General features: G+C 42.3%; 1 protein-coding gene across 1 annotated transcript; it reads right to left on the minus strand.

The window, feature by feature from the left end:
* Nucleotides 1-1,050: 1,050 nt before the first annotated feature.
* LOC133753710 (casein kinase I-like) lies at nt 1,051-2,034 on the minus strand. The gene has a single exon (XM_062184394.1). It carries the CDS (start codon nt 2,032-2,034, stop codon nt 1,051-1,053), a length of 984 nt encoding a protein of 327 aa, XP_062040378.1.
* Between the last annotated feature and the right edge of the window lie 23,143 nt (nt 2,035-25,177).

The raw sequence follows: 25,177 nt of genomic DNA on the forward strand, positions 1-25,177 counted from the left end.
TATCATTATTGACAACACCTTTAGTCCTAGTCTCTGAAAACCCTAAAAAGAATAATATTTCTTCAAGTAGTAATGGATTACTAAAATGATATATTCATAATGTCATACTATTGTAACAAAAGGAACAAATTTTTGAAACACAGAAATAGGGATGACTCAGAAGTGCAGTTTTAAAAGTGGAAAGAGTCAGAAAGGAATAGACTGCATATTGAGTGATTTCATTAGTCAAACATTTTGAAAAGGGCCAATTTATAGGGGCTGAGAACAGATTAGTGGTTCCCATTGTTTATTCCAATAAACTACTAAATGATTTTTATGAATAAAAATCAGAGAATTCATTACCAGACAAGCTGTACTCTTAGAAATGTTTAAAGATATGCTTCACTTCAGATTCTGTTATTTCTAGCATTGGTAAGCAGGCACTCCTTCCTATGCTCAAACACTGGAATCTTTGTTTGCTACCCTGTCAGCTGACTTGCAAACAAGAAGCCAGTAATTTTAAGATCATTTTTTTTTTTGACAGGCAGAGTTAGACAGTGAGAGAGACAGAGAGAGAGACAGAGAGAAAGGTCTTCCCTCCGTTAGTTCACCTCCCATTTTAAGTGAACAACTTGCAAACCTCAGGGGTGGAAAAAACTCTTAAGAATGCACAATTGTGAGAATTTGCAATCATTACAACTGTAGCTAAAGACTGTTGATGTCATTTGTCTGAAATATTTCAAAGCAGAAAATATAAAGAGCTTACCAAAAAATTGGCGTAGCACAATTTCTCCACCAATTTGTATGTGTCAAGCATTTAGCTAACCTTCCCTCTTGAAAAATGCAACAGAGAACCAGACACCATGTTTCACTATTTCTGTAAAGGTTCACAGTAACAGTGGTTACAACTCAAGTATACATTACCAGCAATGCAGCCCAGAGCTAGTTTATAAATTAAGCTTTTAATACCAAGTAAATAGCTTTCCACAAACATTAGTGCAAATTAAACTTTCTAGATGTGGGGAGAAACAAATGCAACTTCAATCTTCTGCTCTCCTTCTGATCCACATATCATGCTTGGAAATTTGTGGGGGATTGGGCCTGCTGACCCTGCTTACTGCAAGATGTCGCCGGTTGTGCTGCTTTGTGCTGTAACCATGTCCAGTCAAAGGTGCAGTCACATGGGTCATTCAAGGTCTCAAAAAGACTGCGGAATAGCTGCCTCAGATATTTGTAATCCGGAGTTTCATCAAAGTGCAGTGCACGACAATACTTTAAGTATGTGGCAAACTCTGCTGGAAACCCCTCACATAAAACTTCTACAGGAGTGGATATCTTCATTTTCATAACCTTTTCATTGCGTTGTTCCTTTGTGGTAGCCTTTATTCCCTGCCATGGCAATCTGCTTGTATTAAAATACATCAAAACATAACCTATTGACTCCATGTCATCTCGGCGACTGTGCTCAAAACCAAGATGAGCATTGATGCTAGCATATCGGGGAGTACCAGTGAGGTATTTATATTCTATGCATGGTATGTGTTTCCTTGTACTACTGGATATATACTTTTTGGCCAAACCAAAATCAACAAGGAATACTTTATTGCGGTGGCGCCCTGTACCAATAAGGAAGTTATGCGGCTTAATGTCTCTGTGTATGATGTTCTTTGTGTGAACGTATTCAATTCTACTGATCATCTGGTCAGCCAACATAAGAACAGTTTTCATGGTGAACTTCCGTGAACAGAAATTGAAGAGGTCTTCCAGGCTAGGTCCCAGAAGATCCATGACTAGGGCATTATAGTCTCTATCCTGACCGAGCCACCTTAAGCGGGGGATGCCAACCCCACCCTGCAGAATCTTGTACAATTTGCCCTCATATAGTAACTGGGGGTGCTTGGCATCCTGTGACTCTAGTTTCACTGCCACTTCCTCTCCATTGGTGATATTAACTGAGAGATAAACCACTCCGAAGGAGCCGGACCCGATCCTCCTTACCAGTCTGTACTTCTCTCCCACGATGAATCTGGAGTCAGGACTGCTGAGGGTTGCCATCTTGACAGAAGAAGACAGCAGCGGCAGTGGCGGCAGCGGCTAAACGCAACACTTCTCAAAAGATGATTGAGGCCTCTGGCGTCATCTAAACACCAAGGCTGTGGAGCAGGGCAGCAGAAAGCGAAGTAAAAAACCAAGCCCTTTCCCGCTGATTCAGGGCTCAAAATCAGCCTACCTAGACCCGATCACCGTGGCTCAGGTTTCTCTTGACTTGGCCGCCAAAGGTGAGGGATCAATTTCTAGGCTGGGCCACTTCTTTCTGAACAGCTGTGCTGCCTCACTTTTTGTGGCAATATAGCAGGCTGGAAAGGTGCTCAGTGATTTCGGCTGGCAACACCACTGCTGGCACTGCCAGCAGCTCTGGCTGCACGGAATTCTCGTTACTCGGTCCCCGCCGCCATCTTGTTACACCAGCTCCAGCCAACAGAACAAGTCCCGGATGTTAAAAGTCGCGTCTTCCTAGCGCAGAGCATTGTGGGAAGGGGCTCGTGCCAGTATTTTTAAAAAGCACATTTATATTTTCTTTACAATTTTTAACGTTCATTTATTTATACATATTTCAAACAAACGCTAAGTTGAAAACAATTTGCATTCCTCAATTGTTTCTAATAGTAATGTCTTACATAACTATAATATATTATAAAGCCTGAGAAATTGACGTTGACATAATATAGCTAATTAAGTTACAGATCTTACTTAGAGGTCACCAGTTTGTATGCATCCTTGTGTATGTCTGTATTTGTATAATCATAACAATCAAGACAGATAGCTTTCCAGAATTAATAGGAATTCCCTTGTGCCACATCCACATAATTGCATCCCTTCTCCAAATCTGTTATAAATACTATTTTTTCATGTCTATAGTTTTGTCATAGTTTAATAGTAAGGAAGGTTTAACAGGAAGAGGATGTTAACAAGGTCATGTTAGGACTAGCCAGTGTATCTCACTCTACAGAATGATCACCAACTATCCCTACATGGACATGACTGTAGCATGGAAATAAGAAAGTACTTTTTGAAGTGTATAGGAAGGACAGTTTCATATTACCCATGCCATTATTCCCCCAACCCTAGGCAGCACAGTATGGAATGAGATACACACATGAGTGACGGGGTGAGAAATAATCAAAGGAAATAGCCAGACCCCAAAATTAGGACCATACCAGTTAAATGCAGTATCAGACAGGCCCCAAAGGTCACTGTTTCACTTCAGTTCCTACAAAATGAGCCTCCAGTCCTGCTTCAGCACCAAGTACTCTCCTGTAGCACCTGGATAAGGCCTGTGTGAAAGACAAGGCTCCAGATCAGGCAACTTAATAGCTCCAGGCTTCTAATCTGCCTCATTGCTGGGTTGGCTTATGCAATCCTAGTCATCGAGTTAGTACTGGAAGACTCAGCTTTCAGACTATCTTCTGTGGATATAATTCCAGACCCATAATACACCCAGCTAGTTCCTGCAGCCTCAGCGATCAGGTGCAACCCAGCACAATTTCAGCACTTTTGGCTTCAAATACCAGGTAGGTAACTATAGAAACCAGCTGCAAGTCTGCTTAGTGCCAAACCATTCTCCATGGCCCCACCCCAAAGGCCATCTCTGATGGGAACCTGCTTCAGCAGACCTATGATCCAATCCTATGATAGTATTCCTCACTGCTTATCTGGTGTTCATGAACTCAGATTCCAGGACCATGCCAGGGCACACAAGTCCAAGGCCTGGACAGTATTACTGGTACAGAGCTTTCCCAGAGTCATTCTACAGAGTCTGGAATCAGTCCTTATTTCTTCAAATGTGTGGCAATCAACATATGGCAAAAATAAAGGTAAGGACACAAGAAGGTATAACATAACCAACAGAACACAATAATCTAGTACCTACCACCAAAGAAATGGAGATAAAACAACTGCCTTAGATAGAATTACAATGAATTGTTTTAAGATAGCTCAGTAGATTTCAAGAAAATACATAGAAACAAGAGAAACAATTCAATTATATCAGGAAGTCAAATGAACCAAATGAGAAATTTAACAGTTTAAATTTTTGGAGAGAACTATAAAGTATGTGATCTTTTAAGTTTTATTTTATCTCATCAAATTGCCTTACCATTCACCAAAATTGTTGTGTGTATCAGTCACCAATTCCATTTTATTGATGAGTACTGCTACTCGTTTGGATATATTAAAGTTTGTTTAACCATTCGCCTATTGAAAGTCATGTGGCTTGTTTATATTTTTGTCTATTACAATAAAGTTTCCATAAATATTCATATTTAGGCTTTTGTATGGATATAAACTTTCTTTTCTCTAGAACGAATTTCCAGAAGTGAAATTTCTGAGTCATGTGGCAATTGCAAGTTTATAGGATGTTGTATAATACAGTAACAAAATTGTTTTTCAGGATAGCCTTGCTATTTTGTATTATCATCAGTAATCTGTGATATAACCAGTTTCTTTCCATCCTTTCCAGCTTTTTCTGCTTTCAAGATTTTTTACTTCCATTATTCTGATAGATGTAGAGAGATATATCCTTGTGGTTTTGATTTCTGTTTCTCTAAATGCTAATTATTTTAAACATCTCTTTCATGTGCTTATTGATTATTCTTGCAACTATTCTAATCAGGTTTCTGTTAAAATCTTTCAAGTTTTTGAATATTTACTAGAGTTCCTGTTTTTATTGCTGTATTTAGAAAGACAGTTTTTCATTAGTTTTTGTTATCATTTCTCCTTCATTATCACCAAAAATATTCATTTGGGGGTTTTGCACATGTACAGTTATTTCATGTGTAAGCATTCAGATCAAATATATTTGATCAAAACTTGAGGGAAATATCAGTGCTCTTATGGCTTTGAGAAATCTATGATTTTATATGTATATTTGGTTTCCATAAACACAACAATATATAAATAGGTAAGTATGTGTGTAATTGTGTGTCCATGTAAAATCTTTTGTTTTGCTCCTTTAGTAGGATTCTGTTTCAAACACTTGTATCAAAGGAAAGAAGGTGATTTGACTATTGACTTATAAAATGAGAAAGATCTCTTAGTAAGACAGCCAATCAAAACTCTGTCAGTATTGGTATTCATATGTAACCAAATTTGTGCCTTTTATAAACACAAGGCAAAGATTTATTAATGATAATTATGGAGCTTCTATAAATAGGGAAGATATTATTTTGTGTTAAGTGGCTACATAGAATTTTTTGGAAAAAGTTCAATCAGAAAGTCAAACAATGTACTCATGATATTGCTATAATTGCAGGGTGGAGTAGTCATTCACCAATGCTGTATGGGACTGCTGTATCAGAAAGGTTTGTATTGAGATTACGAAAAGAACCAATATAATTCTTAATATTGATCTACATAGAAGAGCAAATGATGCATGTTCATGTGTACCACTATAATTAAAATTAGGCTCAAATTTGCAGAAAAATATTGATGTCTACATTATACATTACAGACTGGAAATATGCCTTCCATTTCAGTTATGCTAAATCTTCATAATTAAATAGGCTTTATAACAAAATGAAACTGAGTACTAATGAGAAGGGTAAATGTTTCACCATTTTACCTGTTTCATCAGATTAAAGGCAGTTCAGGAAAATCTTAAATAGTAATGCAAAGAATGTGAACCTGGAATTATTAGTAGACATAAAAGATTTGTTCACTAGGAGTGTTTACAAATAATCAACCTCAAGTGGGAGCTGCTCAGAGGAAAGTTTTATTTACCTGTGAAAAGTAAAGGAGAAAATGAGAAGATAGTGTTCCCTAAGGAAACTGCCTCTCCAAAGCATTTTGCTAGGGATTATATAATAAGTGTTAAGGGAGTGTCCAGGATGTGAACAGAGGGCTGGTGAGCAGGATGGCCCTTCCTGCTCAAGATACATACATCTTCATACTTTGTGTGTTCAAATTATCTTACTCAAGCTGGTATCTTGAACATATCTTCATTTGTAGTGGTCTGGCATTATCTTAGTACAATCTTAAAAGATCCCTCCTTGAGTATTCTGTGAAAACTAAGTTTGAGGAAATAAACTGTTTCAGATTTTCTGCCCATGTTCCTGCAAATCCTTCTTGCCTAAAGCCTACCCTCTGGATTATAGAATTCATATATCTGTGGATTGGATTCAAATCCTGTCTCCACAGAATCTGTCAGCAATTTAGTCCTTAAGCTTTATTTTACTCAACTGTACACTTGGGAACATAATAAATCCTGAAAGTATTGTAAGAACTATATAATGTTTGTAAATATTTCTATCTATGTTATTACAAATAGCTATGTTAAAACATTGTAACCTGCTATGGTATGAAAAGAAAATGGCCGCTGAATGCCTCCATATGCTTAAACATCAAAGTCATAAGTAAAGGTACTAAGAGGGAGGGAACTTAAATAATTCTGGTGTTTAGAAGGGAAGCCTAGTAGTAAGACCTTAGGTCATTGGAGAAATGCCCTTGGAAGGCAATTCTTGCTAAAGGATTGGCTGTAAAAGCCTAAGTCTGTGCAAGCTGTTGTCTGCTTACTGTCTTGCTTTGTGATCCTTTCTCCACAGGAACCCTAAAATTGCCACCCATTACTCTGATCAGACACCAAACCAACAGGGCCACCCAATCTTGGACATGACCTTCCAAAGTTCTGGGTTAAAAAAATATGTAATCTTTGTAAGTTTGTTATCTCAAATACTTAGTCATGGTAACAAAAATACAAATATATACAATGTTCTCCCATTTTAATAAATATAATGCACCTGTGTATTCTGGTGCAAATAGGCATTTAAGTGAAACTGTAGGATCATAGGATTTACCTGTTGCAGTGCTTCATAAAATATTTGCAAAGTTTTACCTATATTATCATCAACATTTTCTGAGTTCCTTTTGACATATGTTTTTGTCAACTTTTGGTATTTTCATATTTTAATATCTATGCAGTTATATTACATGTGAATTTATAATTCATTTTATTAACATTTTCCTGATTGGTGATCATTTTGAGAACTGTTTCACATATTTATTTGGCTATTTTGTCTCACTTTCACATAAATTTAGTCTTCGTACCTTTTGCCTACTTTTCACTATTTTAATTTTTAGTTTTGCTTATATACTAAGGGCATCATTCCAACTAACAGTGCTATCACCCTCCCCCGCTTTGTGCTTCTTCATTAAATGTGTGATATGTTCCTTTTTTCTTCATTCTCTTCCCTTCCAGTAGAATGGAAATTCCGACGTAACAAGAGATATATTTTTTTCTGCTTTGCTCACTGTTGCATCCGCAGCACTTACACAACTCTTGAGTATGTGATAAACACATACATTCATTTACTGGATAAACATGTTGAATATATGTTAAGTACATTGTGATGTGTATTGTGGTTCAATGTATTAACTCATCGTTTGAGATACCAGAATACCATATCAAAGTGCCTGGGATGGAATCCCAACCCTTCTACTTCTTATTCAATTTTTTACTAATGTGCATACTGAGAGGCAGTATGTGATAGCCCATGTCCTTGGGTCACTGCCACCAATATGGGAGACCCCAAAGGAATTGGTAGCACCTGAATGCAGCCTCACTCATGCCTAATTGTTGTGGGCATTTGGGAAGTGAGCCAGAGATTTGAGATCTCTGCCTGTTTCTTTTGCTCTCTCACTGTCACTCTGTGCTTCAAATAAATAAATACACCCTTTAAAATTAAGTGCTTCACTTTTTTTTTATATACAGAAGATCAGTTTAGTATATTAAGTAAAGATTTCAACAGTTTGCCCCCATATAGCAACACAAAGTGAAAAAAAATACTGTTGGAGTACTAGTTATAGCATTAAATAAGAGTGTACAGCACATTAAAGACAGAAACCCTACATAATATTTTTTAAAAAAAATTAATTTTCTATGCCATTTCCAATTTAACACCAGGTTTTTTTTTTTTCATTTCCAATTATCTTTATATACAGAAGATCGATTCAGTATATAATTAGTAAAGATCTCATCAGTTTGTACCCACGCAGAAACACAAAGTGTAAAAATACTGTTTCAGTACTAGTTATAGCATCAGCGCACATTAGACAACACGTTAAGGACAGATCCAACATGGGATGTAAGTACACAGTGACTCCTGCTGCTGACTTAACAATTTGACACTCCTGTTCATGGCGTCAGTAATCTCCCTAGGCTCTAGTCATGAGTTGCCAGGGCTATGGAAGCCTTTAGAGTTCGCTGATTTGATCTTATTCTGATAGGGTCATAGTCAAAGTGGAAGTTCTCTCCTCCCTTCAGAGAAAGGTATCTCCTTCTTTGATGGCCCCGACTATACAGCAGTAAGAAACAATGAAACCCAGTCATTTGCAACAAGATGGAGGAATCTGGAAAACATCATGCTGAGTGAATTAAGCCAGTCACAAAGAGACAAATATCATTTGTTTTCCCTGATCGGCAACAACTGAGCACCAAAGGGGAAACCTGTTGAAGTGAAATGGACACTATAAGAAGCAATGACCTGATCAGCTCTTGTCCTGACTCTAGATGTACAATGTAATACTTTATCCTTTTTTAGTATTTGTTGTTGTTGTTGTTGTTGTACTAGTACTTGTGGTTGAACTCTGTAATTAACACACAATTATTCTTAGGTGTTTACATTTTAACTGAAAAGTGATCCCTGTTAAATTTCAGAGTGGAAAAATAGAGGGAGGAGATATACAATTTGGGACATGCTCAGTCGGACTTGCCCCAAATGGTGGAGTTAGAAATGTGCCAGGGGATTCCAATACAATCCCATCAAGGTGGCATGTACCAATGCCATCTCACTAGCCCAAGTGATCAATTTCAGTTCACAATTGATGGCTCTAATAGGTCTAAGAGTCAAAGGGATCACACAAACAAGACTAGTGTCTGCTAATACTAACTGATAGAATCAAAAAGGGAGAGTAAGTGCTTCACTTTTTTTAAAAATTTTTTTGAAAGTCAGAGAGAGAAGGGGAGAGAGAGAGAGAGAGAGAGAGAGAGAGAGAACGCTCTTCCATCTGCTAGTTCACTCTCCAATTTGCCATAGTGGCCAGAGCTATGCTGATATGAAGCCAGGAGCCAGGAGCTTCTTGTGTCTCCCTAGTGGATGCAGGGACCGAAGGACTTGGGCCATCTCTACTGCTTTCCCAGGCCATAGCAAAGAGCTGGATCATAAGTTGAGCAGCCGAGACTCAAACTAGCACCCATATGGGATCCTGGTACTGCAGGTAGTGGCTTTACCCACTACGCCACAGTGCCGGCCCCATCCTCACCTTTTATTTAACTAAAAACATTTTACATTTTAAAATGCAAATAGGTTCTATATTTCAAACGTTTAAATGTAAATCTTTCATTACCTGGAATTCACTTGTGAAATACATGTGAAATACATTTATTTATTCCATAATGATATTCAAGTCACTTTTCATTAGCAAATTAATGTGCAAAAATAATTATATTATATATATATATATAAATTTTGAAATTTTCTCTATCAATTAAAATTATTGTGTATATCTTATGATTTGTTCTGTGAAAGCAAATTTCTTTAAATTTCTATAATTTTTTCAGCTACATTTGAATCCTTAGAATAAAACCTGTTTGGTGGGGATTTATCTTCCATTGCTGAGCTCAACATATTGAAATTTTGTTTAGATTATATATATATACATATATATATATTTTTCATACTTTTAGACTTTGGGCCAGTGGGAAGAGGGTAAAATGGAAAGTATTGAGTCATGGAGAAGAAAAATACTTCAACCAGAACCTTTGATAATTAGGTCCTAAGGATCCTGGACAGTACCTCAGTTGAGACCCCTATGAAAGTAACCTCTAAGTAGAGGCATGTGGGTTAGGAATGCAGATAGGCATAAGAGCAGGGGTTCCCAGTATGGCATGAGTTCTTTCTCTGTTCCATTTTCTTGAGAAAACAATGTACCAGCTGTACATCAAGTCTGGTAAGGAGAACTACATTCCCCCACAGGTCCTGCTAGAGAAATCCTGCAATTGCCTATGGTTAGGACTCAATGATCACACTTAAGATTTTGATCTGGAACTGAATTAGCAAAAATACACAATTTTGCAAACAAAGGCACCTTTTCCTTTGATTTACTAAAGCCCATTTTCATATTTCAGTGTGGTGTTTTGTCAAAAATTTCTGTGTCTATTAAAATTGTCTTGTGTATCTTATGCTTTTCTCTGTGAACGTCAATTTATTTAAATTTCTCTAATCTTTCAGCTACATTTCAATTCTTAGAATAAAACCTGTTTTGGTGGGGATTTATCATCCACTGCTGCACTCAACATATTGATATTTTGTTTAGACTGTATATGTATTTTTTCCTACTTTAAATTTGAATTGCAATTTTTCTAAATATTTCATATATATTAACTTTTTAATGTTTCTTTTTTTAGAATAGCTTCAGACATACAGACAATTGTGGCAAGTACAGGACATTCCCACATGTTCCTCCCTCATTTTCCCCATTAGTAACATTTACATTAGTGTGGTGCATTTGTTACAACTAATAGATAGATTAATATTGGTATATTATTGACTGAAGTATTTACTTACTTAGATTTTCTTAATTTTTACCTAACGCCCTTTATCTGTCTCAAGATTACACCCTAAATACCATTACAGCTAGTTATCATGCCTCCTTTGGCTTCTTTTCACTTGAAGTGTCCTAGACTGTCCTTGTTTTGGGCGACAATCTCTATTGGGATTTGTCTGATATGTTTGTCAATATTTGACTGGTATTAGGGCTTTTAGAAAAAAAAACAGAAGTAAAGTGTCCACCATTTCAAGGCACATGCTATGAACATGATTTATAATTTTATGTTCACCTCGTTCAAGTAACTGATATAGTATTTGTCAGTTTTTTTCACTGGAAATGAAGAGAGAGAGAGAGAGAGAGAGAGAGAATATGAATCTTCTATCTGCTGTTCACTACCCAAATGGCCACAATGGCTGGAAGCTGGGTCAGGCTGAAGCCAGAAACCCAGAACTCCTTTCAGGTCTCCCACATGGGTGGTGAGGGTCCAGGTCCTTGGGCCACCCTCCATTGTCTTCCTGGGTGCATTAATAGAGAGCTGAATAAGCAGCAGAACAGCCAGGATTCAAACCAGTGCTCCTATATTGGGATGCCAGTGTCCCAATTTGTGACTTTTCCTACCATGCCACAACACTGGTCCCTAATTTGCAGCTTCATAAGCTGATAGAAAAGCCTGTGTGTTCTTTCCTTTGATATAAGCGTGAAATTCAAATGCCCAAGCCTTTAGCTGCACAAAGCAAACACTCACCACAGCCTTACCAACTAGCAACCATAAAAGCCCCAAGCCAGTTTACTGTTCTTGCTCTCCGAAGCCATTTGTGGAACTGCTTGGGAAGCTTATAAAGCTTCTCTAAGTAATCTTCATTATAATAAGCCTTATCATAGCTCCTTGGTTCATGCGGTGAATTAAATTTTGGATGAGTATCGATCCATGTTGCCACTTAGAGTTGAACACAATTCATGCAGAAAACAGAATTTCTAGACAAGAAGCATCACTAGTGTTCTGTGTGCTCTTGCTTTGGCTTTCTAACTGAGTCTGCTACCTTTTGATGCCAGAGACTTTGACCTACCTTGCTGCATTCAGGAAAGCTTATGTTTTGATCTGGGTTGCTCACTGTACACTTCTAAGTCTTAATGAATACTCTTTATACATGTTACCATTTACATCAAATTTTCTATTAGCATTTAAGAATAGACATATGAAATTGATGCTGTACTTAAAATGGCCTTGGGTCTCTTTCTTTTTCTCTCTTTTGTTTATTTTTGTTGTTGAGATGTGTGTGTGTGTGTGTGTGTCTTGGTTTGAGTCATGTGTCCTAATTCTAGTAGAATCTGTGACATTAGGTTCAGGGTGAAGGACCCTTATGGGGGAGAGGGACAAGAAACTAGGCCTGGGCAAATATCAGGGGCTTATTAAGAGGTTAGATGTTCCCCAGAGTCTAGCGGGCAGGACATTCTCTGGGAAGGAAAAGTCAATCCCCTTCAGAGAACCTCTAGGCATGCCCAGAGCAGAACTGCCCCTCCCCTCCGGGAAACCTCTGGGCGCGCCCAGAGCAGAGCTGCCCCTCCCCTTTGGAGAGTCTCTAGGCGCACACTTATGATGTCACTGCGACCAGCCAATCCTGTAACACCTCAGCACTCTCCCTCAGCATTCTCCGGTATGCTAATTGTCCCTCCGAACCAGCCAATCCCGTGCCACCTCTGCATTTTACACCAGCACTCTCCACCAGCATTCTTCGCCAGCATTCTCCCATATGCTAATGGTCCCTCTGAACTGACCAATCCTATGCATGCACATTAGGAATATGCTAATTCGTTGCCTATATAACCTGTGTGAAACTGCCGCTCAGGGCTCCTCACTGCCTGAGGTGGGGGCCCGTTTGCGCAAACGTTCAATAAAAACCTCGTGCTTTTTGCATCAACTGGTCTGGAGTCTGGATCTTTGGGCGTCCTCCCGAGCAAGTGGGCATCTCTGCAACTGAGAGGTCCAACATTTTGGTGGCCCGTACGGGGATTTTAGGTCGCCCTCAGACCCATTCCCTGCGAACCAGTTGGAGGTATGATTAAGTGTTTTCTGTTTGTTGTTCTTCGTCTTGAGTGTTTTGACTGGCCAGTACCTGACTCTGTGAGACCAGTGGGGGAGGCAGGCGTGCCCAGCAACCCTAGTCCGTTCCCCGGAGGATGCTCCGGTTTGTGAGACCAGTAGGGGAAACCCTCGGTCCGTTCCCCCGGAAGACGCTCCCGGGGTGGTCTGGAGGTGGGTCGGAGACCAAGTCTCCCTCCTTCCCGGGGAGGGCTGGTCAGGCAGCCGCTCCCAAAAATAGCGCAATAGCGTTCGATTTGTTGTAGGTCTGTTGCCGTGCGGTTTTGTTGGCTATTCTTTTTGCTTGGTTTGACGTGCCTGGAATGGTCTGGAGGAAGGCCAGGGACCAAGTCTCCCTCCTTCCCGGGAAAAGCCTGGCCAAGCGGCTCCTTCCATCTGAGGTAGCATTGTCGATTTGTCCTAGAGCTGGTGCCGCGCAGTTTGTCTTGTTTACTGTATGTGTCTGTGTATTGGCTGTTCTTTTTGTTTGGGCTGAAATCTTTGCACCCATGGGTCAACAAATAACCACCCCTTTAAGTCTCACTCTAGATCACTGGAAGGACATTCGAGAACGCGCACACCACCTCTCAGTGGAGGTTAAAAGGAAACGATGGGCAAAATTCTGTTCCTCAGAGTGGCCGGCCTTCGAGGTCGGCTGGCCAAGGAACAGCACTTTTAACCTTGATATTATTTTACAGATTAAGGCGCGAGTCTTTCAGCCAGAATCCAATGGACACCCTGATCAGGTGCCCTACATTACCACGTGGGAGGATCTTTCACGTAACCCCCCTCCCTGGATAAAACCTTCTCCTTCCCGACGGAGCCCATACGGACCCCGTTACCCCTTCCTCAGCCATCCCTAACTCCTTTAATACCTTCCCCCTTGGGACCTTCCTCCCCGATACCCCCTCCTCCCGTCCCAGTTGTGCCAACCTCCTCCCTATACCCTCTGAAGGAGATTCGAGATCCAAAACCTGACAAGTCACCGTTTCTTCCGGCTGATCAGGACCTTCTGCTCTTTGACTCTCCCCCACCCTATCTTCCCGGCCAGCCTGCTCCCCCGCAGGAACCCCCACAACAACCAGAGCGGGATGTGCAACCTTCTGCACCATCCCCTGATTCCACGAGGGCAGGGGAAGAAGTCTCAGCGCCTTCCCCACCCTCCAGCCACCTGCGCCTCCGCTGGGGGCAGGCAGGGGGCTCGGGAAGCGTCTGGACTTCATAGACCTTTCCTCTTCGTTTGGTGGCTGGCCAGATGCAGTACTGGCCATTTTCCGCTTCCAATCTTTACAATTGGAAAACCCATAACCCCTCTTTCTCTCAGGACCCCCAGGCTCTGACTGGGCTGATTGAGTCAATTTTATTGACTCATCAGCCCACCTGGGATGATTGTCAGCAGCTTCTGCAGACCCTCCTCACTACTGAGGAAACGCAGCGTGTCTACCTTGAGGCACGGAAAAACGTCCCTGGAGCAGATGGCCGACCGACCCTACTGCCAAACAAAATCAAAGAGGCATTTCCCTTAACTCGTCCTGATTGGGACTACACCACCGTTGCTGGTAGGGAGCGACTTCGTCTTTACCGCCAGATTCTCCTTGTGGGTCTCAGAGGGGCTGGAAAGCGCCCCACCAATTTGGCCAAGGTACGTGCAGTAGTGCAGGGGGCTGAGGAAACGCCGGCAGGCTTCCTAGAAAGATTAATGGAAGCCTACCATATGTACACACCGTTTGACCCCCTGGCAGAGGACCGGCAGGGAGATGTAATCATGTCCTTTATAGGACAGTCAGCGTCGGACATCCGCAATAAATTGCAGCGGCTAGAGGGGCTTCAGGGGTATACTATACAAGATTTAATGAAGGAGGCAGAAAAAGATTTACAACAAAAGGGAGACCTGAGAGGAGAAGGAGGAAAGGATCCGCAAGGAGCAGGAGGAAAGGGAAGACAAAAGAGACAAAAGACGTAATCGAGAGCTTAGTAGAATTTTGGCCACCGTAGTGCAGGATACAGAAAGGAGTAGACCAGGACAGAATAGGGACTTGGGAGACAAGCGAAAGCCTCGGGTGGAAAGAGATCAATGTGCCTATTGTAAAGAAAGAGGACACTGGGTCAAAGACTGCCCGAAGAAACCACAGGGACCAAAGAAGAGACCAGTTCCAATCCTGTCCCTGGAAGAAGACGATTAGGTGAGTCAGAGCCAGGAGCCCCCCCTGAGCCCAGGATAACCCTTGAAGTGGGGGGCAGACCGGTAACCTTCCTGATTGACACGGGAGCCCAGCACTCGGTACTGACTTCAGAAAAAGGGCCTTTAAGCTCCAAGACTTCCTGGGTTCAGGGGGCAACTGGAGGGAAGTTATATCGCTGGACAACCAATCGAGAGGTCCAGTTGAGTACAGGACTTGTGACACACTCGTTCTTACTAGTGCCAGACTGCCCCTACCCCCTCCTGGGCAGGGACCTACTCTCAAAGGTAGGAGCCCAAATTCACTTCCATGAGAAAGGAGCTACCATCACAGACTCAGGAGGGCGGCCCCTCCAGGTATTAACACTACGCTTGGAGGACGAACACCGATTATTCGAGAGGCCCTCGTCCACCATGGCTCCCCTGGATCCCAAGTGGCTCGCAGATTTTCCTCAGGCCTGGGCAGAGACTGCGGGAATAGGGCTGGCCATCAACCGGCCTCCCTTGATCATAGATCTGAAGCCCACGGCCATTCCCGTGTCAGTTCGTCAATATCCGATGGGCAAGGAAGCTAAGGAAGGTATCCGGCCACATATCCAGAGACTGTTACACCTAGGCATTTTAAAACCTTGTCGTTCACCTTGGAACACCCCCCTACTACCAGTAAAGAAGCCCGGTATGGGTGACTACCGCCCGGTACAGGACTTGCGGGAGGTTAACAGGAGAATGGAGGATATGCGTCCCACAGTGCCCAACCCCTACAATCTGCTAAGTACCTTGCCTCCGGCCCACATATGGTACACTGTGTTAGATCTAAAAGATGCATTCTTTTGTTTAAGACTGAGCCCTCAGAGCCAATCCATCTTTGCTTTTGAGTGGAAAGACCCAGAGACCGGGTTTTCAGGACAACTCACCTGGACAAGGTTGCCCCAAGGATTTAAAAATTCGCCTACCTTGTTTGACGAAGCTCTGCACCTAGATTTGGCCAACTTCCGAGTCAACCATCTGGACCTGGTCCTCCTGCAGTATGTGGACGACCTCCTCCTTGCTGCCGAAACAGAGCAGGACTGCCTAAAAGACACCTTCTCCGGATGGACTGAGGCATTCCCCACAAAATGGGAAACCGCCCAGGTGGTGGCCAAGAAGATCATAGAGGAGATCTTCCCCCAGTTCGGCTTGCCTAAGGTAACCGGGTCCGACAATGGCCCAGCATTTGTCTCCCAGGTAAGTCAGTTGGTGGCCAAAGCATTAGGCATAAATTGGAAATTGCACTGTGCCTATAGACCCCAAAGTTCAGGACAGGTAGAAAGAATGAACAGAACAATTAAAGAGACCTTGACCAAATTAGCGTTGGAGACTGGCGTTAAAGACTGGGTCCAACTCCTCCCTATGGTGTTGTTCCGGGTCCAAAACACGCCCTCTCATTGCGGGCTGACGCCATACGAAATCCTTTATGGAGGGCCCCCACCAGTAGCAGGCTTGCGTGACCTTGCCAGTGACTCTGTTGCCGATGCCCCTAAATTACAGGCCCGGTTGAGAGTGCTCCAGATCATCCAGAACCAGGTCTGGAAACCTCTTGCAGCAGCCTACCAACCCAAGACAACAACCATCCCACATCCTTTCCAAATCGGAGACGCTGTGTATATCCGAAGGCACCAATCTAAGACTCTAGAGCCCCAGTGGAAAGGCCCCTTCACTGTGCTGTTGACAACTCCCACCGCTCTCAAGGTCGACGGAATCGCTGCTTGGGTCCACGCCTCACAAGTGAAGTGAGCACCACCCCCCCAGGGCCCCGAGGATCTGGATAGACCAGCCAAATGGAAGCTCCAGCGCACTCAGAACCCACTCAAGCTAAGACTTTCAAAAACTGTTTAATATTTGTGATGTTCCTGGCCTTTCCCCATTGTTTTTCCAATCCCCATGCTCCACAATTGTTAACGTGGGAAGTAATTTCCTCCACAGGACGGGTGGCCTGGTCTGTTAGTGGGTTACATACCCCCGGGGCGTGGTGGCCCACCTTATACCCGGACATATGTCAACTGGTTACTGGGTTAGATACCTGGGATATACCTGACCAGGATAATTTGACAAAAATCCCTGGAAATAGTCTTAACTATTGGGGCGTGTATGGCTCCCAGTCCCCAGTCAGTGGGACCCAACCCAGTCCAGCAAGAACAGAGTTCCCTCCCTCCAGTGAGGCAGGCTCTCCCCAGGCCATCCCTCCCACCAGCCACCCTTTCTCCTAGCTTGGCAAGTTTAACTCCAAACGCTTCAAGCCCCCATACAACCGGACAGCGGCTGTTTAACCTTTTGACAGGGGCCTTTCTGGCCCTCAACCAGACCAATCCAGAGCTGCCCGAGTCCTGCTGGCTATGCCTAGCCCCAGGTCCACCTTATTACGAGGGCCTCGCGGTCCCCAGGACCTGGAATGGCACTACAGAGGCAAATAATTGCCTCTTGCCCCTTAGGCCGCATCTCACTCTTACAGAGGTGTCGGGACAAGGTACTTGTGTAGGAAATCCTCCCTTGTCCCACCGACACTTGTGCAATGTCACCCACAATGTTACTATACGAGATGGCCCATGTATTCTTAACAGGTTGCTCCAGTTTATCCGCGAGAGGCTTTTCCTTGTCCAAACCCTGGTGCTGACTCAACAGTACCAGTGTCAAGCTTCAAAGACCTCCGAGGTCCAATAGATTTTAGGATTAAAATCTGTGCAAAAAGAAAAGGAGGGAATGAAGGACCCTTATGGGGGAGAGGGACAAGAAACTAGGCCTGGGCAAATATCAGGGGCTTCTTAAGAGGTTAGATGTTCCCCAGAGTCTAGCGGGCAGGACATTCTCTGGGAAGGAAAAGTCAATCCCCTTCAGAGAACCTCTAGGCACGCCCAGAGCAGAACTGCCCCTCCCCTCCGGGAAACCTCTGGGCGCGCCCAGAGCAGAGCTGCCCCTCCCCTTTGGAGAGTCTCTAGGCGCACACTTATGATGTCACTGCGACCAGCCAATCCTGTAACACCTCAGCACTCTCCCTCAGCACTCTCCCTCAGCATTCTCCGGTATGCTAATTGTCCCTCCGAACCAGCCAATCCCGTGCCACCTCTGCATTTTACACCAGCACTCTCCACCAGCATTCTTCGCCAGCATTCTCCCATATGCTAATGGTCCCTCTGAACTGACCAATCCTATGCATGCACATTAGGAATATGCTAATTCGTTGCCTATATAACCTGTGTGAAACTGCCGCTCAGGGCTCCTCACTGCCTGAGGTGGGGGCCCGTTTGCGCAAACGTTCAATAAAAACCTCGTGCTTTTTGCATCAACTGGTCTGGAGTCTGGATCTTTGGGCGTCCTCCCGAGCAAGTGGGCATCTCTGCAACTGAGAGGTCCAACAAGGGGAATGATTATTTTTTATAACAATTAGTTATGTGTATCAAACACTTATGTTCTTATTGAAAATGGAAACCCTAGCAATATAAAGATCCATAGGCTGGTTGTTGATACAACATTCACCATGTGGCTGGCTAATGACACATTTTTGAAATTAGTTGCCTCACTAGCACATACAAATGTTCCTTCATTTTCTTGTTTGTCTCTCTGTGTCACAACAAAAATTTTGACTCTGAGAACTATAGTAAAAAACATTGATGGCATACTAATGGGCTTAACTCAAACCTGACTTAGTCCTTACAATCAATATCACAAGGATTTCCATGCAAGATGCTGCTAATAGGGAACCAGCACTGTGGCATAGTGAGCTAAGCCTCTGCATACAGTGCTGGCATCTCATATGGGTGCTGTTTCATGTCCTGGCTGCCCCTCTTCTGATCCAGCTTTATGCCAATGGCCTGCAAAAGCAGTGGAAGATGGCCCAAGTGCTTGGGCTACTGCAACCACGTGGGAGACCTGGAAGAAACTCCTGACTCCTGGCTTCAAGTTACCCAGCTCCAGCTGTTGTGACCATTTAGAGTGTGAACCAGCAGATGGAAGACATTTCTTTCTGTCTCTGCCTTTCTCTGTCTGTGACTCTATTACTCAAATAAATAAATAAAATCTTTAAAGAAAAAAGTGCTCCTAATAATGACAGTTATGTTTTTGAGACTCTCTGGAGACAGTTATAAATATGAGAACATTTGAAAGGACCCTTTCCAAAAATACTGGATACAGGGGAATTAAAGAATAAAGATACTGAAACAGAGGGACATGATTTAACTCGATTAAAAATAAAAGTATTCCAATGGAATCTGTACAAGGAAATGGCAATGATTGTCTTTGGTCCCTCTACAACACAGGGCCTGAATTAACACTAAACTTCTGCTGAAGTGCACAGATTGATAAAATGTCAAATCCGTTTTACTTGTGTTATGACTTTCCACAAATTGTACCAACTACACTGGAACAATTGCATTATGGATTATCATCCATAATCATAGCACTTATTGCCCTGAAATATATATCATTAGTAGACATAGTGGACTGCTAGACATAGCCATCAGATATGTATTTTCTTACAGATCTTCAGCGGGATGCCCAAGGTCAAAATCCAGAAAGGTTAATTTTGTTGAGATCCCTCTTCCTTACTTATGAATGACACCTAATTGTGTCCTCACATGGCCTTTTCTCTGCATGCACTCCTTTTTGGTGTCTTTTTATATTCTTAGCAGGACAATATTGCTGTTGTATTAGAACCCCAGAATCATGAACTCATTGAACCTGAAGTCTTCCTTAAAGGTACTATATCCAAATGCACTCACACTGGGGGTTCCATCTAAAATACATAAATGTTGAGGGAGACAAAATTCTGTCCCTAATAGTACGTATGGCCGTTTTGAGCCTAACTCCACTTTTTGTGTCTCTAGACACATGCGAAAAATAAAAAAAAAATCTGCTGATTATTTTGCCTCTTAGATATGGTGCTCCCTTTCTCTCAAAACTCTTGGAATGTTCCTCCATTAGAAAAATCTGCAAATTTCTCAAAGGGAAAAACAGTTCAGACAGACTTAGGTCACCTCTCTTTCTCTTTGTATTTAAAAGATTTATTGGCCGGCGCCGCAGCTCATTAGGCTAATCCTCCGCCTTGCGGCTCCGGCACACCGGGTTCTAGTCCCTGTTGCCCCTCTTCCAGGCCAGCTCTCTGCTGTGGCCAGGGAGTGCAGTGGAGGATGGCCCAAGTGCTTGGGCCCTGCACCCCATGGGAGACCAGGAAAAGCACCTGGCTCCTGCCATCGGATCAGCGCGGTGCGCCAGCTGCAGCACGCCTACCGCGGCGGCCATTGGAGGGTGAACCAATGGCAAAAGGAAGACCTTTCTCTCTGTCTCTCTCTCACTGTCCACTCTGCCTGTCAAAAATAAAAAAAAAAGATTTATTTTATTTTATTTATTTGAAAGAGTTACAGAGAGAGGTAGAGACAGAGAGAGAGAGAGAGGTCTTCCATCTGCTGGTTCACTCCCCAGATGGCTGCAATGGCTGGAACTGTGCCGATCCAAAGCCAGGAGCCAGGAGCCTCTTCCAGGTCTCCCACGTGGGCTCAGGGGCACAACGGCTTGGGCCATCATCCACTGCCTTCCCAGGCCATAGCAGAGAGCTGGATAGGAAGAGGAGCAGCTGGGACTAGAACTGGTGCCCATATGGGATGCCGGTGCTTCAGGCCAGGGCTTTAAACTGCTGCACCACTGTGCCGGCCCCACTCACCTCTCTTTTACCTCTCACTTATTTCTTCTCTTGAGACTTGATTGATGAATTTCTGGAAGTTTTCCTTCCTCATAATTGTCAATCTTTATGTTGTTAGTTATATATCACATGTTTTAACATGTGATATTTGGATTGTCCTTCAGTGATAAATAAACCCATATTGTTTTTTTGATCAAGACATCATTTAGAAATGTTCCATATGTGTAGGTGATTTTTATAATGTTTTCAATATTATCAAATTTCACTGCAGTTGTCTTAGATAGGTATGATCTATCTAAATAGGGAATATTTTCTACAAAACAAGGAATGGTGAATATTTTAGGCTTTGTGAGCTATGTTGTCACAAGTATAATTACTTTAGAATTATAGTGCAAATATATCTATATGTCATATGTAAGTGAAGGACATGACTGTGTTCCAATAAAATCTTTACAAAAACACATGGAATGCCAGAATGTTTGCTGACTCTTAAGTTGTATAATTCTATTTTTAAAATATTTGCTTTAATATATTTTCAGTGAACACATAGTTTTCCTAGGGTCCCATGTGAACCTGACAATGTTGTATACTATTAAGCATAATTATTGGTATAATTAAGCTTAGAAAGGCAATATTCATGTTTGTTTACCATTTATACTACAACTTGTGTTCATTTTCCTTTAACTATATTCTTTTTGGATAACTGAAATTATATATATATATATATATATAAAATCTCTATGTATTATTAAATCTTTTATTGCTTTTCAGAACTGAATGCTCATGAAATTACAATATTCATCTGAAACTGATAACATCCTATTTAAAGGAGTCAGTGAAACAGGAAAGATGGGAGCTAAAAGAGAACAAAGGGCCCTTCCAGTAATGCAGAAAATGTTCTTTTTTCTTTTTTTTGACAGGCAGAGTTAGACAGTGAGAGAGAGAGAAAGAGAGAAAGGTCTTCCTACCATTGGTTCACCCCCCAAATGGCTGCTATGGCTGGCACGCTTCATCGATCCAAAGCCAGGAGCCAGGTGCTTCCCCCTGGTCACCCACACGGGTGCAGGGGCCCAAGCTCCTGAGCCATCCTCCACTGTCTTCCCAGGCCACAGCAGAGAGCTGGACCGGAAGAGGAGCAACCAGAACTAGAACCTGGTGCCCATATGGGATGCTGGCGCCGTAGGAAGAGGATTAGCCTAATGAGCTGTGGCACCGGCCAGAAAATTTTCTTAACCTAGCTGGGAAACCAACCTGAGTCAGAAGCGAGTTTGATAATGAAGATGACATAAAGACTTTTGTTGATCAATTGGGAGAAAATTAGGCTCTGGATTCAAGCCACATGCAAAGCCAGGTGGCTGAAGTAGCTTATTACCAGTCTCAGGAGTATGGTGAAGATAAACAGCTCCACTGACAAGCCCCAAAATAGAGTTTTTTAATGTATTCTGTGAGAAATAATTGATGTTAAACCACTAGCACAAGAAAGAAGTAGGGGGACCGGTGCTGTGGTGTAGTGGGTAAAACTGTGGCCTGCAGTGCCGGCAACCCGTAATGGTGCCAGTTTGAGTCCCAGCTGATCCACTTCCAATCCAGCTCTCTGCTATGGCCTGGTAAAAAATAGAAGATTGCTCAAGTGCCTGGGACCCTGCATCCACATGGGAGACCCAGAAGAAGAACCTGGCTCCTGGCTTCAGATTGAGTAAGCTCCAGCTGTTGCAACCATTTTGGGAGTGAATCAGCAGATTGAAGATCTCTCTCTCTCTGCTTCTGCCTCTGCCTTTCTGCAATTCTGCCTTTCAAATAAATAAAAAAATCTTAAAGAAAAAAGAAAGACAGAGAGAAAGAAGGAAAAGAAAGAAAAAGAAAGAAAGAAAGAAAGAAAGAAAGAAAGAAAGAAAGAAAGAAAAGGAAGGAAGGAAGGAAGAAAACAAAAGGAAGGAAGGAAAGAAGGAAGGAAGGAAGGAAGGGAGGGAGGAAGGAAGGGCAAGATGGTGGAAAAGGAAGGGAGAACATTGACAGTCCGGGAAAAGACAGTTTAATAAAAGTGGAGATACTGCAGGTTCAAGGAAGAGTTAGGGAAGAAACAGCAGAGGAAACTGTTCCGGAACTGTTGGTTCATAGTAGACCCACGTGGAGGGCACGACCGCCCATGGCTCGGGACCCAGGCCATGGAATCTATGCACCAGTGTTAGAAAGGGAGGTGAGGAAAAACCTCAGTAGCCCGAGACACCAGTGGGAAAGTGGAAGGAGGAGCCTAGAGGGAACGATGCTTGAAGTCCCATGGGGGAAAATTCACCAGGCTAACTAAAGGAGAGAAGGAAAAAAAAAGGGACCAGTACAGACACGAGTCTCTATATCCACTCACCTTTCAAGGGGGAGCAAGATAAAGAGCAAGCACCATTTTGGACATACTTAGGGGCTGTACCCGCCATTAGCCAAGCAGAAAAGCCTGACTCTGGAGGGGGGTGAAATAACAGGAGGTTGGGACTTGGTGAATGTGTGGAGCTAATAAACTGAGACTGTGAAGGGCTGAAGGTGTGGGAGAGAACTCACGGAGACATGAGTGCTCTCAGGAGAGTACACAAACTCAGTAAAATTGGCAACCCGGTGGGAGACGGTAAAGAAATTTGAGCTTACACTGAGGACTGCATAAATCCTTTGTGTGGTACCTGGGACAGAGCAAACGAATATTATACCCACAGGAGCAATGATCAGAAATTGACTGCCTTCAATTCCACTCAGCTGTGCAGAATTACTTCTCTTCTGAGTCGAGATAGAGAGAGAGAGAGAGAGAGAGAGAGAGAGAGAGAGAGAGAGAGATTTACCATGCCTAACCCAACAGAGCTCTTTGGCCACAAACATCAGAAGCCTCTAAGGATCCATCAAAAGCAGACAGTCCACTTAATCTAGAGTAATAGCATAATGAGAAAAAACACCACAGCAAGGGAAGAAGAAACCAAAGAATATCTCCACAATGCCAAGAAACTGAGGAAACAAGATCAAGGAAGACATTATGATGCCCCCAAATGAACAAGACACCCCAAACCAAGTTCATGAAGATGATGAGATAGAAGAAATGCAAGATACGGATTTCAAAAAATATATGATAAGAGCATTTAGAAGTTTTCAAAAACTACAGAAATCCTTACTGGACGGGATAGAAAATCTATCTCGTGAAAATGAAATCTTAAGTAGGAATCAAAATGAAACCCAGAAACTAGTAGAACATAAAACTGTGATAGTGAAGAGAAACCAAAATGAAATGAAGAATTCAATAGATCAAATTCAAACACATTAGAGAGCCTTAAAAACAAATTCAGTGAAGCAGAAGAGAGAATATTGGACTTAGAAGACAGAGCACAGGAAAGGAAACAGGCAAACCAAAGAAAAGAAGAGGAAATTAAAAATCTAAAAAAATATTGTTGGGAATCTACAGGATACTATTAAAAAAACCAACATTCGAGTTCTAAGAGTTCCTGAAGGCATGGAGAGAGAGAAAGGATTAGAAGTCCTTTTCAGTTAGATACTTGCAGAGAACTTCCCAGGGCTGGAGAAGGACAGAGGCATCCTAGTACGGGAAGCGCATAGAACACCTAGTAAACATGACCAAAAGAGATCCTCACCACGACATGTTGTAATCAAACTCACTACAGTGAAATATAAAGAAAAGACTCTAAAATGTGCAAGAGAGAAACGTCAGATTACTCTCAGAGGATCCCCAGTTAGACTCACAGCAGACTTCTCATCAGAAACCCTACAGGCAAGGAGGGAATGGCGAGACATAGCCCAGGAACTAAGAGAGAAAAACTGCCAGCCGAGAATATTATATCCTGCAAAGCTCTCATTTGTGAATGAAGATGAAATAAAGACCTTTCATAGCAAACAGAAATTGAAAGAATTTGCTGCCACTTGTCCAGCCCTGCAGAAAATGCTTAAAGATGTGTTCCACACAGAGAAACAGAAACATGGTCATAAATATGAAAGAAAGTAAAGGAAGAAAAACCTCACAGTAAAAGATCACAGGAAGTTCAAAGCATATATTAGAAAATATCTTTGGGAAAATGGCAGGACAAAGTTATTACTTATCAATAGTCACATTGAAAATTAATGTCCTGAACTGTCCAGTTAAAAGACACAGATTGGCTGACTGGGTTAAGGAACAAAACCCATCTATTTGCTGCCTACAAGAATCACATCTTTCCAACAAAGATGCATACAGACTGAAAGTGAAAGGCTGGAAAAAGATATTCCTTGCCAACAGAAATGAAAAAGAGCAGACAAAGCCATCTTAATATCAGACAAAATAAACTTTAACACAAAAACTGTTAAGAGAGACAAAGAAGGGCACTATATAAGGATTAAGGGATCAATTCAACAGGAAGATATAACGATTATCAATGTATATGCACCTAATTACAGGGCACTGGTTTATTTAAAAGATATGTTAAGGGACTTAAAGGGAGACTTAGACTCCAATACAGTAGTACTGGGGGACGTCAATATTCAACTCTCAGAAATAGACACATCAACTGGACAGAACATCAACAAGGAAACAGTAGATTTAAATGACACTATAGCTGAAATGGATCTAACAGATATCTACAGAACTTTTCATCCTACACTTAAAGAATTTACATTCTTCTCAGCAGTACATGGAACCTATGCTAGGGAT

The sequence above is a fragment of the Lepus europaeus genome, chromosome X (assembly GCF_033115175.1).
Source record: "Lepus europaeus isolate LE1 chromosome X, mLepTim1.pri, whole genome shotgun sequence".
Taxonomy (NCBI): Eukaryota; Metazoa; Chordata; class Mammalia; order Lagomorpha; family Leporidae; genus Lepus; species Lepus europaeus.

Coding starts and splice junctions, on each gene's coding strand:
- LOC133753710 (XM_062184394.1), bottom strand. CDS start 2,034: ATGGCAACCCTCAGCAGTCCTGACTCCAGATTCATCGTGGGAGAGAAG.